The following is an 18,790-nucleotide window of genomic DNA, read 5'->3' on the forward strand; positions in this document are numbered from 1 at the left end:
ACCCACAAATTACCACTTTACACTCCAGTACCTCTCCCAAATTATCAATAAAGATATTGAACAGGATATGATATGAAGATATTGAACAGGACTGAGCCTAACACAGAGCTCTGGGAGCACCACTAGTGACTAGATGTCAGCTGGATGCAGCATCATTCACCACCACATTCTGGGCCTGGACAGCCAGTCAGGTTTTCAACCCAGGGAAGAGGGCACCTGCCCAAGCTGTGACCTGTCAGCTTTTACAGGAGAATAACATGGGAGACAGTACTAAAGGCTCTGTTGCAGTCCAGGCAGACAACTTAAAATCTCCACACTTCTGTGTAACGGAAGTCCCAACGACACAGAAAAAAATCTTTTTCAAAAATGTTTTTCATCAGTTCTACTGAAATCAGACCTAAGCAGAAATGAAAAATATCTTATGAATACAAGAATGCAAATCTGGAGTTTCATGCTTAGATGTCCTTTGCAGGAAAAGAAGTCCTGGAAGCCTCTGGAGATCCCAAGAATAGTTTAGGGGAACCATCTTAGGGAAAATTTTCTTTCATGCAAAGAAGTTACTGACAGATGCAAGGACACCAAAGTCATAACACAAAAAGGAGGAGCAATACAGTGATGTGCACACAGGTCATGGATGGATCTTCTTCTAGTCTGCATACTCCATTTTTCATAGTGGATGATTGCTGTGAAAAAAATTTAAAGAAACTAAGATTATGTACCTCTGGATCTGCAACATATTCCGACTCAGAGACATACTTCCTACCCATCTTAAATTCTGAGTGTAATTTCAACTGCGCTGTGGAAGATACGTACTGTGCTTAATCCTAAATTTCAATTGATGCTGTTCTGCATTAAACGGACCTTCCATTTCTCCTTAAAGATGCATTTCAAAGATGAATGAGGAAATTGCTGAAATACATGCAAGTCCTACTTTCATCTGTGTTGGTAATTGCTTTTTAATGAAACTTATGTAATTGATTCAGTAGCAGTAAAATTTCCTTTTACTTGGAAAAAGGGTTTCAGCATCGGAAGTCTAATTCTCACACACTCACTTCAGTGCAGAACAAGTTAGCAGCTGTTCATCTGATGTTCATGGAGTTTAAGAAGAGAAGTGCAGGGACAGAAGTTTGGGCTGAGAGGAGAAGTAAAACATACCTTCTCACTACACTGTCTTTGCCATTCCTTGACAAACCTAGCCAACAGCCTCACCATCACACATTTTGGCTAAGTAAGCAAGCCATACTCTCCTCCTCAGTTTTCTAACACCAGATATTTGATGGTTGCTTTGAGTCTATATAGCAGTACAAGTAATTTTTAAACCAGGTTGTACTCATCACTGCAATCTACATCTATGATATGCATTCCTTTACTTCTCTTTCTGAATTTCTCTATCTTGATTATTTTCCTTCAGGAAAAAGAAAAAGACAGTTCGTCTTTGAGAGAGTAATGTGACCTGGATAAAACGTCTGAGGTAATAATCTGACCATATCTTTAAGAAAAATTACAGAATCACAGAAATATAAATCAAGGCTATAAAAATAAACCTGCCAGCAGCAATAACCTTATAAATGCACATATTTTAATTTGTAAAGAAAAGCAGCATCTGAAAATTTCTTATAAAAAAACCCTAGTAATGCCATTAAGACATTCATTTCTATCATAACTTTGCCAAAGTTCAGCCATTAATAATATATTTATAAAATGCTTCCATTTAAAAGCTTTTGATACTGGATTCAGAATTGCTCTGTCAAACCTATAATTAGAGGTCAGCCTTGATGCCACAAACATTAGCAGGGCAATCAATGCTACACTACTGCCAGCTGAAAAATCTCAATGAACCACATTTTGCACTACCTTTGACTGTGCTGACTAACTGTGAAATCATCTGGCAAAATCAATGACCATGGATCAACATGGATCCACTCATTAACCTTCTCCCATACCTATACTGTCTGAAAAGTGGAAAGCACAGAAAAAATGTATTTGTGCTCTCAAATTCTATTCAGCTGTATATGTACGTATGCATGCAACTTGAAAGTGGTTTGTCATTTTACCACATCAAGACCAGCCTACTGTAGCTGCAAATTCTCCCCTGCTAAGTTCAAAACCTCAAAATACAGACACATACATAAAAAAAATAACTACTCTGGGAAAAAGAACATCTGAAAAAAACCTTTCACATCTAACTCTTGATAGAAAAGAATTCGGAAAAGTTTGAATCCCTCCTATTGTTAACTTTGAATTGTAAGGGAATATCTGACTCATTGTGATCAGTAATTTACATAAAAGCATTAGAAGCAATTGCATAATGCTTCAGAACTTAATTTTATTTGTGAGCTCATTGTCTGGTACTTCAGTAATTAGAAACAGAACGAAGGCTTTCCTTAAGTGTTGTGGTTAAATGTTTTGAGACCATGAGAGTCTTATACATCATAAAAAGGAAGAGCACTGTTCCTCAAGCACCAGTTAAGCAGTAAACAATACTGCTCAGTGACTGATACCAGGGTATAGAAAAAAGACTATTTTTTCATATTTCAACTGAAATTCTAGTGGAATTTGTGTTTTCTTTATTCCTCTGCTTCACTCCTCTCACTTTCAATGACTACTCAAAAATTTTCTTTCTATGGCTCTCAAAAATTATAAATTATATCACTTATGGTTGTCAGACAGGACTATGTAACACAGTGTGATAACACAGTGAGCAGATTAGAAGAGTTTAACAAAAGGACAATTTTTGGCAGTCTGACAAAACCTTCATGAAAAGATTTTCTACTACTGAAGCTGGAACCTGGATCAAAAGGCTACTTAACCAAGTCTTGTAGTCCAATGAATTTTTTGTGCCTTGTGAATATGAAATGCTGTCATCAAGGACTGATCAAACACCAGTGATGAGGGCTGCCTACCATGGGTAGGTGAATTGACTTAAGAGAGACTGCCCCTCCTCTAGCCGGGCTAATTGTCCTCAGCTCCCAGCAAGTCTTTCAGAAAACTTCAAATGGACAAACATTTTCTTCTGAAATAGCAAAGCATGGGAACTTCAAGACATCAACTGTTAGTTTGTTGTCTGTTCTGTTTTATTGCACACCTCATCTCATCCTATAGGTTAAACACCTGTTTTGCATTAAAAGAAAAACATTATCAAATGCAATATATAGTAACGATTTGTGCTCCATGTTTTTACAACAATTTCCTTTCAAGAAAATAAAGTTTTCTGCTTAAAGATTCTATCCACATGTTTTCAGTTCAACCCTGAGAGTGAAGAAATGAAGCATGTATGATGATTGCCCCTGAGGTATAGCAATCTGAAGGATAAGCATGTTGTGTAACAGTACCCAAGACACTAAGTAACAGTTAAAACAGAAAGTCAAGAAAAAATTGCTCCAAATGAACCTGTACAATTATTATACTTCATCACAGTACAATTCTGCAAGCTGCAAATTTTATCTTCCTTATCTTTAAAATTTTACCCTGGAAGATTTAACTATGGCAAGCAAGCAACAACTACTGGCAACATCTCGTATGTCATGCAGCAAGATATTCTCCACGCACCATCATGCCCCGTGGCTCTCGGTTGGGTCATGACTTGGTTCTGGCCAGGAGAGGGTTAATTTTTGCAGCAGCCAGGAGGGATGAGGCCACCAGCTATTTGATACCACCTTGAGCCATGAAGGGGAGAGGAGTGTTGTTCAAAGGGGTGTTGTTTGTGGGACTGCTGGTTTGTAGGATTTCGATGTCTGGTGCTGGGGTCTGCAGTGAGCAATCACATGTGGATTGTTCACCTATCTTGCACACTCTCTTATTGGCCTTCTTATTTCCTTGCTGTTCCCAGTAAACTGTTTTTATCTCAGCCAATGATCTTCACCTCCTGTGTCTCCAATTCTCCTCTCTAGCCCCACTGTAAGGGAGCAGGAAGAAGTGAAAGGAGTGACACAAGGTCTTGAGTTTATTGAGAATGGTAAACTGTGGAATACCATTTCTAAACCATGACAGGTCAATCGATTGTAACTTGGAGATTAGCTGATAAATCGCTAACAATGTTCCTTACAAAAAGTGGCAGCTCAGTCTGTAAGCTGAAACAGACTGAACTTCATTACGAACATCTGCTAAAATTGCAGCACAATAGGATGTGGCCATAACAGCAATGAGTTTAGAACTAGAATACAACCAAAACACAAAAAAACACAATAAATAGGATTGCAGTCATTGACTGCAGCTTCTATACCAATGACCTCTGACTGCTTGGTTCAGACCCTGGTTTTCACAAATGAACACGTCACCAGTTAGAGAAAACAATCCAAAATCTGCAGTTTCCTAAGAATCCTAACTGAAGTCCATGAAATTTGCAGTGACACTGACATACACTAGACACCTGACATTTAGTCATTGGTACCTGGAATCAACAATACCAGACTCAGTGTAAGCATTTAATTGTGTTGATCTGAAACACATATACACATTAAGTGAATTCTCTAGCCTAAATTACCTCCCCCTTAAGGAGTATTTCTGTGCTATCAGAGATGCTTTTCTGGCATTAAAGACTGCACTTTAGCCAGTTGACAACACCACTTTATGCTTTTGGTTCTTCAGCCTCCAGAGGCAGGAGAATGTCATGTTGAAAAGTCAGGGTACAGAAGAATACCAAAAACAAATGAGATTCCCTCTGACAAAAAAGCCTTTACCTAAGAGCTAATACCTTACTCCAACTGAAAGCACAAGATAGAGCAGTGCTTCTCTTTATAGTTTATCTTCCCTTCTGCTTTGTCTGCAGGACACAATACAGCAAATTTAAAATCAATAGCAACAGGTGCATACCAGCACTCAAACTACATAGAAAGATACTCCCAGTTCTTAGCATTCCTTTCTGTCACACTGCTGCTGTGGAACCTTTTGAAATGATCTTTCACGGCACCAGTGAGAGACTTGAGGCTCTCTGTGTTTGCTGTGCTCAGTTCTTCAGGTATCTGCACTGAAGAGTGTCACGGCAGGCAAAAAGCTTCTCAATTTTCTTCTACTGACCATCCAGGCAGAAACAGAAAATGATCTGCCTGTCAAGTATCTTGTACCCAATATGATTAAATGACTCTGGAGGTACTACAGGCCTTCATCCTAAGTAGAGAGTATAAACCAGCAGTCTGTCATTCTGTGAAGAAAATTAAGATTTTGGTGTTTTATTTGGCATCTATGTTAATGTGACTGGCAAATTGTTGCAATCTTCACTGCAGTGTTGTTCTTGCCTCGCTGCTGGGGCTCTTCTCCATTCTCTGCAGCACAGTCCTTCCTGTCTTCTCAGGGGCTCCTCCTGGGCTCTTGACCCACTCCTATTTATCTCAGTTACCTTCACGAGCTACAGCTGCTGCCCAACTAAGGACCCTGCAGCTGCAGCTCGTTTGGAGCAACTCGGACCCACACAGGTCTTACAATACAACATATATTCAGGCCCCCACATTGACACACACAGGTCTTACAATACAACATATATTCAGGCCCCCACATTGACACACACAGGTCTTACAATACAACATATATTCAGGCCCCCACATTGACACACACAGGTCTTACAATACAACATATATTCAGGCCCCCACATTGACACACACAGGTCTTACAATACAACATATATTCAGGCCCCCACATTGACACACACAGGTCTTACAATACAACATATATTCAGGCCCCCACATTGACACACACAGGTCTTACAATACAACATATATTCAGGCCCCCACATTGACACACACAGGTCTTACAATACAACATATATTCAGGCCCCCACATTGACACACACAGGTCTTACAATACAACATATATTCAGGCCCCCACATTGACACACACAGGTCTTACAATACAACATATATTCAGGCCCCCACATTTCCCCCCTTTTCTTTTAACAATTATACAATTACAATACGCATACAGTCCCAGCTCTCAGGCTGCCACAGCTCTCGGCTGTCTTTAGATGTTCCAAGGCTCTTTTCTTTAAAGGCCATATTCTTCCAGCTTTCTGCTGCTACAGCTCCTTAATTCAAAGGCCATATTATATTCTACAGTCCCAGCTCTCAGGCTGCCACAGCTCTCAGCTGTCCTATCTTCTATAGTCCCAGCTCTCTGGCTGCCACAGCTCTCGGCTGTCCAGGGGATTCCATACCTTCTCTAGTCCCAGCTCTCTGGCTGCCACAGCTCTCGGCTGTCCAGGGGATTCTATACCTTCTCTAGTCCCAGCTCTCTGGCTGCCACAGCTCTCGGCTGTCCAGGGGATTCCATACCTTCTCTAGTCCCAGCTCTCTGGCTGCCACAGCTCTCGGCTGTCCAGGGGATTCCATACCTTCTCTAGTCCCAGCTCTCTGGCTGCCACAGCTCTCGGCTGTCCAGGGGATTCTATACCTTCTCTAGTCCCAGCTCTCTGGCTGCCACAGCTCTCGGCTGTCCAGGGGATTCTATACCTTCTCTAGTCCCAGCTCTCTGGCTGCCACAGCTCTCGGCTGTCCAGGGGATTCTATACCTTCTCTAGTCCCAGCTCTCTGGCTGCCACAGCTCTCGGCTGTCCAGGGGATTCTATACCTTCTCTAGTCCCAGCTCTCTGGCTGCCACAGCTCTCGGCTGTCCAGGGGATTCTATACCTTCTCTAGTCCCAGCTCTCTGGCTGCCACAGCTCTCGGCTGTCCAGGGGATTCTATACCTTCTCTAGTCCCAGCTCTCTGGCTGCCACAGCTCTCGGCTGTCCAGGGGATTCTATACCTTCTCTAGTCCCAGCTCTCTGGCTGCCACAGCTCTCGGCTGTCCAGGGGATTCTATACCTTCTCTAGTCCCAGCTCTCTGGCTGCCACAGCTCTCGGCTGTCCAGGGGATTCTATACCTTCTCTAGTCCCAGCTCTCTGGCTGCCACAGCTCTCGGCTGTCCAGGGGATTCTATACCTTCTCTAGTCCCAGCTCTCTGGCTGCTACAGCTCTCGGCTGTCCAGGGGATTCCATACCTTCTCTCGATGTTTGGCTGCATGTTCTTCCTCACACAGGGCACCAGTTGTTGTAATCTTCGCTGCAGTGTTGTTCTCGCCTCTCTGCTGGGGCTCTTCTCCATTCTCTGCAGCACAGTCCTTCCTGTCTTCTCAGGGGCTCCTCCTGGGCTCTTGACCCACCCCTATTTATCTCAGTTACCTTCACGAGCTACAGCTGCTGCCCAACTAAGGACCCTGCAGCTGCAGCTCGTTTGGAGCAACTCGGACCCACACAGGTCTTACAATACAACATATATTCAGGCCCCCACATTGACACACACAGATCTTACAATACAACATATATTCAGGCCCCCACAGCAAATGGAAGCAATAATGAATCATAATGGATGCCATGGCAAGACAATGCCAGTGTGTTGGATCAAACAGGATGGAAACTCACCAACTCACTAACTTTTTGTTTGTGAAAAATGCTGTGAGGTTCTCCCCATATTGCAAAGTTTAGACATATGAGATTCTGTTTCTAATAACTTTTGAATGACAAGAATTGTTGTCTCTCAAAAATCTTACACTCATTAAAAAGCAATTTAGGAGGTTATTGAAATAAATTATTTATGTAGTGGGATGCATCATTGAAAAATGTTGAAGAGGCATCCAAAGAGTGACTCAGTATCTCCAAAACAGAAATAACAGCTCACTTTTACTTTTTCTTATGTAAGTTTAATAAGAACTGCATTAAAGTCAACTGGTATTATTTAAAGGAGTTTTTTAGAAGTCCCTCTGTTTTATAAAAGTACCCATCACCATAGTAAAACCTAAACTTTGAAATATGATCCCTAAGAAATTTCTTATGAAACAGAAGAAGTAATTTTTGTTTGGTTAAAATCAAAAAATACTATGAACATTTCTGGCTTTTTCCTGAGGCTATACAATAAGCACAGTACCATTTCAGTGATCCCATTTGCATTCTGTTATGGACCTGAGACCGATAATGCCTAGTTTTATAAACATAGATGTTAACAAATAGCAGTGCAATAACAGAAAAAAGAATAAAGCAGTAAACCAAAACAAGATGCCTTGCATAGCACAAATTACTTCATCCACAGCTGACTGCCTCTGAGCAAAAGGAAACTCTAGTTTAAGTCTGTACCATTTAGAAGCTTTGTGATTTGCTGGCAATTTGTAGAAACCAAAGGAAACTTTTGGCAGTATGCCTACATACCATAGTAGTTAAAGAAACTATCATCCCACCCATTTTGACTACAGGCCCTGAAATACTAGTCTAATGTTTCTTCCTACCCTCCTGTTCTCCTTAGCTAATAGAAGATTTAACATAGAACTTCCAAAATGTAATTTTAGAAAGTGCCACTCTGGTACTCACATTAAAGTAATCTACAATCAATTTTTTCTTCCCCCTTTTCACTCACCAATAAGTCTCAGCAACAGAAAGTCCTCACTCTAATTAAAAGTGAAAAGCTAGCACACAGATCCAATACTCTGATGTTTCACAGCTGCATGCAGAACCACCCAGACACCTGTTTATTTTTATAGCAATTCCTTTTGCTCTTTATCATTCCATCCCTTAAAGTTGGTTTAAGAAATGAGGCAGAATAAACTACATCATCATGAAAATTACAGCGCATTTGTACATCCCACCTTCATTGAAAAACACAAATCCCTATAAAGCAATTTTGTCTGTCCAGCTGCTACCGCAGGAAGCAGGAATCAACCAAACTGATCTACACATTATGAATTCTTTGTAATGCATGGCTTTCAGAATGTACCCTGCCTGTGTTTAGCTCGACTTCTGACACAATTTGAGTATCTAGTGCCAAATGGCCATGTATGCTGGACAATCTGAATTCCTGCTCCAATTTCTGAAGGTATTTTAGATACAAAAAATATAGACAGGCTATTAGTAATGCTTTTCAGTAATCATGCAGTGGTTTAACTCTTTGTTTAGTCTAGGGACAACTAGGGAAAAAGGGCAAGAGCAGCAAACACTGAAGGTGGTTTGCTGCTGATTATCACACTTCGTGCGTCTGCCAACTGGAAACATTGAGCCTCCAAGTCCTTAGAAGAGTTTAGGCTGCCAAATAATCTTGCACTGAAAACATGCTTCATGTATCCTTGGTGTCCAAAAGCTGACTCTACACTGACACTGCACCTCCTGATAACACTGACAAAGCTCAGTACAGCACAGCTTCTGCCCTCCTATCACCCACATTACACTGCAGAATCTTGGAAGCTGGGCAGTGAAAGTACTTAAGGGGGAGGCAGGGTATGAAAACCAAAACCCTCTAGGGTCTAGGACATAAAAGAAGCAGTCCAAATTTATATTCTGTATAAAACTTTAACTGCTAGTAAAACAGAAAGCAGACTCCCTTTTCTGGACATGCTTTTTAGAAAGTAACTTCAGTTCTTCTCAGCCAAAGAAAAAGATTCAATTTCACAGGTGAATTCTTGCTGCACCCAGAAGTCCTTGAAGTCCACTGAAATTTCAAAGTCTCCAAGTTACATCCCAAGTCCAAGAAGAGGAACATCTTCTCACAGATGGGCCAGGATGTATCATCCTGAGGTGTGTGTAGGTATAGGTGTGTGCAGGACAGCAGAAGAGAGAGATGTGCTGTGATGCAAACACAGCAGCTCAGCTGAAGAGTATTTGCAGAGGGCAAGTAACAAGGCCCTGTTCTTCTGCCTGTCCTATTATGATGTAACAGCTTTTCCTGCCTTTATGAAGAAGGTTTTGACAAGGAGAGGATTCTCCCATCTAAGTGTGATCCAATGTTGCTCCAACTTGTTTCTTCAGTTTAATCAACATTGTTTTGTAACTGACTCCCAGCTTTCACCTGCTGTATTCTTCTGGACAAAATTTGTTTGTAGGAAAGAAACAACACAACCCTCAAAGCATTTTAGTTGTGTAAAGGACAAGGTTTCAACATTTGTAGTTTCTTTTCTGTGAAAGCATTAAATGCTTTTCACAATTAAAAAAAAAAAAAAAAACAAAACCAAGAACCCAAACCTCAAGAGAACAAAATGTATAGTCAACATATTGACAACAAGAGTATTCTCCTTCCTTCAAAAGATGCAAATCCACAGAAAGGTGTTTCTTTCTGCCAAGTACCTAGCTAATAAAATGTTATCAACAAATAACTGCCCTCAAATATCCACTGAACAGAAAGGTGGCCCTTCCTGAGGTGAAGCGTCCTCCCTGATTTTCTGCAAGCCTTAACTGTGGCACATCTAAAGAGCAAGATGGAATGAGAAATATCAGAAAGTAGAACTCTGAAGGGAAATATGTCATTCATTGAGATAGCTCAAATTAGTCATCTGACACAGATATAACCTGCCAGAATTCCCACTTCTGTGTTTTTATCTAACTCCAAATGAAAAATCTCCATCACTTTATCTCCATCACATTGTTGCAGGGGAAAAAAAAACCAACAATCTCCACTAATTAGCCTACTTCAATAAAAAAATTCTACAAAGTTCAAGAGACTCAGAAACCAGGACAGTTGTAACACATAATAACACCCTAATAATTCAATGACATTATATTTAAGAAAAGCAAGTCATCCCATACATTCTGCCTCCCAAAGGGATTGAAAATGGTTCATTTCACATGCCCAGAACTCTCAGAACAATTTTTATGTGTTTTCAGATAGTTTCAAATGATTTCAAAGAGTTATATGTGTGCATGGAAAAGACAAAAACATGTATTTCACAAAGATTTTAATGCAGATCATTCTGTTTTATGAGGAATAAAGTTTTGTAGGGTTTCATAGAGTAATTGGTACTTTCTATCTGGTGGCTCAGATTGGAAATGTGAAGGGTGTCATAGTGCCTTACTTGTTCTCGTTGCTGGCATCATATCGAGGCATAGGGTCAAAATCATTTCCATTTACATCAAAACTGGCTTGCGAATCCTGTATCCAACAGAAGAAAGAAAACCAGTTTCTAATTAATTAGCCATCTACTCCTGTAACCTATACATTCAGTAGCAGGTTCCTACAAAAGAGTAAATAAGCTAACTTAATACTCCTGTGGTTTTATGGTGATTGTCTTTTAGGAAAGCATTATATGTGGAAACTATATATTTTATTTTAATTTTGGAAAACACATAAGGATAAAAAATGCTCTGAAAAAGTATAGGTCTAGCACTAGGGAAGAAATACAAAATGGTGTTTCATTTAACCAGAAGACTACTTCTCTTCTAAAAATCTTTAGGAAGTTAAGGAAGTTCATTCTCAAAACTGAGATTTTGCTGAATGTTTTAAGATTCAAAAAATTATCTTCATGACTATGACTGAAATTTCAGACATTGTTTCAAGAAATAAGTATAACATAATTTTCTTAAGAATATGGTTATAAAATTACATCTTGGAAAGCAACACAAACTGCTTCCCCGTTTCCTTGAGAGTATAACTGTTTCAAATATCTGCAAGATATCTGTCCTTTTGTTCCATATTTATCATGGGTCTTACAGCTAAAAAGAGTTCATAGAGTGAACAGCTGCTGGTTTGTATGGCTCTCATTAATCGATGCAGTGACATGTGGTGTGCTGACACGGCAAGCAGCAATTTTTAAACTCTTCTTTATTCAAAACCAGTTACACATTCACCTCAAATATTCCTACTTGCAGCCCCATCATCTATAATCTGAGATACAGAACACATTTGTGATCAAACAAGCAAGGTGTATTGCTTGTGAATTTGGGGAATTCCTAGCTGGCATCAGGAAAGGGAGAGAGGAGCAGTAAGGATAGAAATTGTTGCTTTCAATTCAGTGGTAGGGCAGTACTGGAATGAGGTGACATGATATAATCCGGGTCATTCACTGAGGAGGTAAAATTTTATCTTCTTTATTTAAATAATATAAGATATTAAAATGAAAGATGTGTCACGTGATAGGACTAAGCATACATTGACAAATTAGGCAATTGCCCCCCAGTTGTTTCCACATCCTCCAAGCTGAGTTCCACATGTACCATAGGGAAGGATACATATGTAAATATGGCTAATTTAAAATAAGTGGCTTTAAAGTGGACACCATTGTGGTTTTTAATGGGTCATTAAAGATGTTTTTGTCACAATCTCTTAATGCTCTATCAAGAAGTAAAGTTGCTGGCAAGAAGCCTTTGTTTAGGGCTCTTTAACAAGATCTACATTTGTAATGGGAATTAAGGTATGTGAACGCCTTGAACTGGTCATCTTCACCACTCCAGCTCAATCCAAATATATTTGCTTCTTTTATTACTCTGTGTAGAAGTACACCTTGCACACTTTATTTCAGACAAATAATAAGGTCCTCCCTGTTACATGCCTTCAACTAATGCCTACTTCCAAAAGATAGGACAAATCACTCCAGCAAAATGTGGACCTGATGCTCTGAACAGCTTCAGACTCTGACACCAACACAGGAACTAACCCACTAGAGAAGAAGATTCTCCTTATGTTATCAGCTTCCAAGACAGATTAAATCAGTCACCTAAATATGGTGAACCACAAGCAAACAGAAATCTTGTTAGGCAAAATGGAACACAGAACATGAAAAACAATGGATGCAGCTCTATCACAAATTGTGAGGGGACTCAGTAGAGTTCAAAGAGAGTTATTAGAAAGAATATTCTAGAACAGAATATTCTATACCTGTTCTTAACTGAGTGAATCATGAAAGGTCACATATTTTCCTTTCATATTGTTTCTAGCAGTATGATAAACAGCTTTAAAAATTAATGCATGGAAGGATTACTGTAAAATTTCTGTCTTTGAGAAAAGCTTTTGTCTCACTGACTAAATGTACTGGCCAAATATGGAATTCAGCTGTATGTGTTAACTGAAAAGCAGTGTATTCCATTTCTAAGTTCTGAGAGTGTGAAGATATTAAGTAAAAAAAAATTGCAGAAGAGAAAAAAAATATCCAGTAATTGGTTCCAGTTCTTCAGAAATTCAGGACTCAGCTACAAGAAGCATCCAGATATTAAATACATTCAGATGAAACACAGTCTTAACTAAAACAATGCATATTATCAAAACCTGTTTTCCTTCGACCCATGGGTGTTAACATTTGAGGAAACACTTGTATGATTCTTCCCCCTTCCCTCCTTTTTTTCTCCATCTTTCTAGAAGCAGTAAATTGTTTTTGAGTAATAACAAAGCAGGAAATCTGGGCTCCTGTGGACACTCACATAATTCTGCATCAAGTCTGGGTGGTTTCTTTCAATGCCGTCATCCAGGATGGTGACCACAACATTCTTTCCAGTGTAACCTCTCTTCCAAGCACCTACTATATTCATATCTGATTGGCAATGGTGGGTGTTGTCACTGCAGTGCTGGGGAAAGAAGAGGAGACAAAGATGTTGTATATCGGAGGTTACTGAGCAGTGAGGGATTGAGATACTGTCCTACTGACATTAACATTACTATTTAAAATCACACATGAACATATTGATTTGAATAGGAACTATACAACATCAACACCTTTATTTAGAGAGAAAACAATTTTTAAAAATGCAAATTGTACAAAAACTGCTAGTCCCGCTTATTTCTCTTTCTGATTACTCTTCATGCTAAGCAATACAAAAGGAAGCATTCAGCTGTACTGAATTTGAAATATTTGAATTTTTTTTTTCAAAAAACTAAACCATATGTGGATAAAAGTAGACAAATGCCTGTATGAAATGCTAATGGAAAAAAAAGAACCACCTTGCCTTTTAGAGCTTATATGCTGTGTACAATTTCCTGACAGAATGTTTGGAAACCAATCAAGATTCATTTCTATCTACAAAAGAAGGCTTTTGGCATGTTTTGTGCAGTATCAGCAGGAGATGAGCCACAGTTAAGAACCTGTAATGAAAACACCACCCTGAAAAACTTGCATCTTGGGGGGTTGCATGAATTGTAGATAGTGCTGATTGACAGCAGCCTGGGGTACAGCTTTCAGAGCAACCAAGTCCAGTATCATGGAGGAAGAGTTTAGCGTACATTAAAGCTGAAAGCCTCTTCCTAGACACAAATGCACCCAGTTCATGTGAAGAACTCTGGCTTGCCATGGCAATGAGACATGACCCTCAGGTATTTGTAATGCCCCATTAGCCACTCTCTAATCCGCACGCAGAGCCCTCCCCTGTGAAATTAGTTCAATGAGCCTCTCTCATGAGTACTGCTTTCCTGCAGCTCTGCCAGGCTCAGACAGAGCAATAGGCAAAAACAGAAAAAAGAGGGGGTACAGGAAAGAATAAAAGTAAAGCGTGGGAGGAAGAAAAAAGAAATTAAAGAAGAAATTTGTATTATAGCAAATGATGGCTGTAGAGCCACCAGTGGCTGTAGAACATGCTCCACCTCATTCCCTGTGTCTCCACCTCATGTCCCCACTTCAGCCTCTCATCTTGTCACTCTACTGCTTCTAAGGAGTAAATAGATTTGGAGGGTGTACTCCACCTTGACTTAGTCTTCTCCAGTCAGCAAACTTTCTGTCTCCATTAGCAAACCTATGTGCAAACTGATTCTATTAAATCATATTTTTCTTCCTCTTTCTTTTTCTCCATTTGACAACCCAAATCAGATGATTTAAGAGTGGTCATTTGTTATTACTAGAGCAAGGTTATATTATTATACATAATATAAAGTCTCTCTCAGGGTTTTTCCATTGCGCCCACAAATATCTGTCTCTCTCTGTCTATCCATCCCCACACAAAGGACTTCAGGGACGAGTTCCAAGGAATGTGTAGCTTTTGTTCTCTGTATTGCTTGGAAATGCTCATACTGCTGGCTTTATGAAATTAATTACAGTGTAAACTTGCTGTCTGAGTGTAATAGTTGTACACACGAGGATTTCTAATGTACAAACAAGATGGTTAAACAAATTTAATGTTTCCAGGTACATCTGTCTTTTTCAAAATGTTACTAAATTAAGTAGCAGAAAATATCTGCCATCCCTGCCATGTTCTGATGTGAAGACAAAGAGACAGGAAGATGGAATTACCAGCCTTTGGCCACAGGGTGAGCTACAACAGCCAATCAGGATTCCTGGCTCTAGCCTCCAGTCAGATTTACTGGACCATTACACTATGCCTTTATCCCCATTTCTGGAATGCCAAATGACCCTCAACTGCTTTCCTTAATGTCTTGTCCTCTCTTCCTAAGGGATGAGCTTGTTATTTTGCTTTCATGCCAGTTAAACCACACAGGCTGAGCAAGCATATGGGTATTTTAATCCCCATTCCTTTGCAAGCTCTTTGGATTTCTGCCAGAAGGTCACCAGTACTTCCCTTAATGAGTCCATTGCCCTCACTTGTCTTACTTGAATATTTTCTTTTGTGGTGGTGACTGAAGAGGCCTTTGCTACGTGCATGGAGACAGCCATGAAAGATGTCTTGCCTTACTGTGTGCTCTGATGGTTCTCTCAAGAGACACACGAGGTCAAATTGATTAAGGAAGGGTAAAGCAATTGTAACTGTGAGCCCACTTCTAACTTTAGCACACAGCGTATGTTAACATAGGAATGTTAATACGAAATGTAAAGGCAATAAAGAAGCATCCAAATGGGAGTCATTCAAAACAGATGAAGAGTTCAGCTATTATCATTACAAAAAAAACCAACTTTTCTTTTCCTATTTAGAAGAGCATCTGGGTTTTTCACCTCTACTCCCTACTGTTTTTTCTTCTATTCAATTATTTATTTATGCATTTTTTAATCTCTGCCCTGTTTCTAGCCTTTATTTCTCTTTCAATACTGTCTTTTACCACTGAAGCACCAGTTTTGTTTAATTCAACATCTGATCCAAGATTTCTGTATTTTAATCACAAATTAGACTTTCCCTCATATTTGTGTCTGTATTTCTCCAGATAAATCAGAATGGGCATTTTCCTCTTGGAGCAGTCTGATTGGTCTTTAATCAAGAACACTTTGAATCAGAGAGTGGAATTACTCCTCAAGTACTATCTTTTATGGTATATGGTACAGATATGCCACTCCACATACCACAACATCTAATACGCCAGCTATTACTTGGCTTCACTTGCACTCTTTTCTGTCCCCTTAGACTGATTTTGGCTGAGATAGAGTTAATTCTCTTCACAGTGGCTAGTATAGGGCTGTTTAGGATTTGTGATGAACAGAGCTGGGATAAAACAGGGATGTTTTTGTTATTGCTTAGAAGTGGTTATCAGAGCCAAAGCCAAAGCCTTTTTTCTCCTCACATCACTCTCTCAGTGAGGAGGCTGGGGTTGGACAAGAAGGTGGGAGACAGGTGACCTCAACTGACCATATCAAGATGTCATGCTCACTGATTAGAGCTGGGGAGGGGGAGAAGGAAGGGGAAAATGTTCCAAGTTATGGCATTTGCCTTCCCAAGTAATTTTTACACAATGGAGCCCTGCTTCCTGAAGATGTTTGAAAATCTGGGAAGTGGTGAATGAATTCCCTCGTCTGTTTTGCTATTGTGTGCAGATTTTGCTTTTCCTATTAAGCTCTTTTTATCTCAATGCATATATTTTCTTGCTTTTACCCTTCTCATTTCTCTCCCTGATCCCACTGTTGGGGGAGTGAATAAGCAGCTGTGTGGTGCTTAGCTGCTGGATTGGGTAAAAATTCCTCTTTCCTTCAAAAAACACTTCCTGCAAGGAAATTTCCTTAAATTTTCTTTAAGCACCTGCTGCTTCTCTACCACCAATCCAAATTACATTGTCAGGTTGCTAGCAGAGGGCTGGTTTTAATTAATTTGGAAGCAGTTTTTCAATTCACTGTGTTACGCAAATAAAGAACTAATTAACATCTGTCATGAAAATAAGTGTTCCATGATCCAGAGTGACTGAATTTTGTATCAAATTTCGGAATTACAAAGATTAAAATCAAATTACAACTGTAAAATTCTGTTCTGTCTTGCTTAGCAATGCCTATTAGTCTACAAAACCAGGATAGAAACAGAAGTTTCTAATTCTGTGACATACAGTTCATGACTTCATGCCTTCACTGCACTGGTTTCTTGCAGTTTTTGACTTACAAGGAGTTCTTAGGCAAGACCCAGTCCTTATCTATGGCGATATAAAGAAACACAACACGATAATCAGAGTGACCAATTGTGAGTTTGACAAGCCCTAGATCTCATTTAGTATTAGAATATCTATACTTCTGATCATGGGAAAGCTCTGAAATACTAGATCACAGTTAGGGATTAGAAAAGATAGATTCTGGGTATTGAGAAGAACAACAGCAGCAACAACAACAAAGTCTGGTTTCCTTAGAGTCATAGTGAAATGGTCTTTGACACATACAGAAACAAAAATACTACAGTCATGTTCTCTGCATCAGAGGGTTTGTCAGCTACTAACTTGCAAGCATGGAGAAGACAGAGACTGCACAAGATTGCTCGTAGAGGAAGGACAGTCAAGGACCTATGGCTTGACGTCGAGCAACACAAGCAGAGAGAAAGGGAGCACACAGGACTGATTCTGACATTCTGTGCAGTTAAAGAAATTACTATCTCCCTCTTCTGTGAAGGGAATGTAATTTGGGGCATTTGGCACTCCTAGCTTGGGTCCAGGCAAATGCACAGGCAGCAAAGGTCATATGCTTTTTAATAGAAGGGACATCCTAATGCTACATTCAACTTTCTGAGGTATGGATTTGTGCAGTGTTTTAAGTTAAAACTTGCCAATTATTCTCTCTTTTCCTGGAAAAAAATTATTATGCTTTTCAAGTGATCCAATTTTAAAGGGGAATCAAAGAAGCAAGCAAGGTAATAATCAAGACAGCTGGAAAGCTAGGGTCCTTATTAAAATGGGCATAAGATATGTGATCTACTGAAATGACTTTTTGGCTTCTCCAAAAAGCCAAGAGTATGCACTTGAAAGCTACATTTTCTAAACAGACTATTAAAATAATGTTTCTTTTTAAAAAGTATTTCTCACTTTTTAAAATTATTTTATCACAAAAGAAAAAAAAGATGATCAGTGAGGAATTTTTAGAAGGAGGAACACTTGCAGATCTTTATTTTTCTCAGGCATAATAATCTGATACTTAGTGCATGACAAAAAGCACTTGATAACTGTATACAAAAGGTATTTCCTTCTGAGTTACATCTTTAAATAATTTCTGATTGTTGCTGCACTCTATATGTTTAAGATCTAGCAGGAGCAGGCAGACAATATAGAGCCTGATTAATCTCAAATACAAGATTCTTTTGCATGAAGTATCATCCAACTCTGGAGTCATACTTTGCTGAATTGCTACTTTTAAAAATCTGTACCTGTAGCAAGAGAAATATTTCAACACCGCATGATATTAAATATTTAATTCCAATTTATTGCTTATGCAGCTTCAGAGGGTTCAGTTAATTTATTTTAGAGATGAATTTCGTTCTTAAACTTACTGATTCACTAACAAAGAATACACTTAGAGGCCAATAAAACAATCACAGACTTGCATTATTTTTTGCCTCTTTAAGCAATGAAGAAGAACAGAAAATCAATATGAAAGGGCTTCTTACTTCATAAGAGTATTTCATGACTACAGAGATAAAAGAATAACTTACAAACCTACATATAAGGGTTTTCACAGTGAAAAATATATGTTTAAATGTTTGGGGTTTTTTTTGGTGCTGATCAAACTGCTATTCTTAACAAAAACAGAATAATTCATAACATGTTAAATTTGTGTTCAAGAGAAGTCCATCACTTTTTCATCACTGGCACTTTTTAAAAGCAATATTTGTGGGTTTTTTCTGTAAACTGTGTGCTGGCTTAAAGAAGAACTAATTTAGGGAAGCCCTTTATGTCCATTTCACACAGGCTGATGACAGTGCACTCTTTTTAGGGGTGGGAAGCTCCCCTGCTTCTAGG

The 18,790-nt window shown here is 39.3% G+C and overlaps 1 protein-coding gene across 2 annotated transcripts in view; it reads right to left on the minus strand.

Annotated features, from left to right (window-relative positions):
* The window catches only part of PCSK5 (proprotein convertase subtilisin/kexin type 5), a 229,580-nt gene that overhangs the window by 147,771 nt on the left and 63,019 nt on the right, over nt 1–18,790 (minus strand). For both annotated transcript variants that reach the window (XM_064736486.1, XM_064736487.1), the window contains exons 4-5: nt 13,138–13,281; nt 10,800–10,876 (exon numbers count right to left, since the gene is read on the minus strand). In XM_064736486.1, the coding sequence (XP_064592556.1) occupies nt 10,800–10,876; nt 13,138–13,281 (221 nt within the window). The remainder of the gene's footprint in view (nt 1–10,799; nt 10,877–13,137; nt 13,282–18,790) is intronic.

The sequence above is a fragment of the Zonotrichia leucophrys genome, chromosome Z, assembly GCF_028769735.1.
Source record: "Zonotrichia leucophrys gambelii isolate GWCS_2022_RI chromosome Z, RI_Zleu_2.0, whole genome shotgun sequence".
NCBI classification, from domain to species: Eukaryota; Metazoa; Chordata; class Aves; order Passeriformes; family Passerellidae; genus Zonotrichia; species Zonotrichia leucophrys.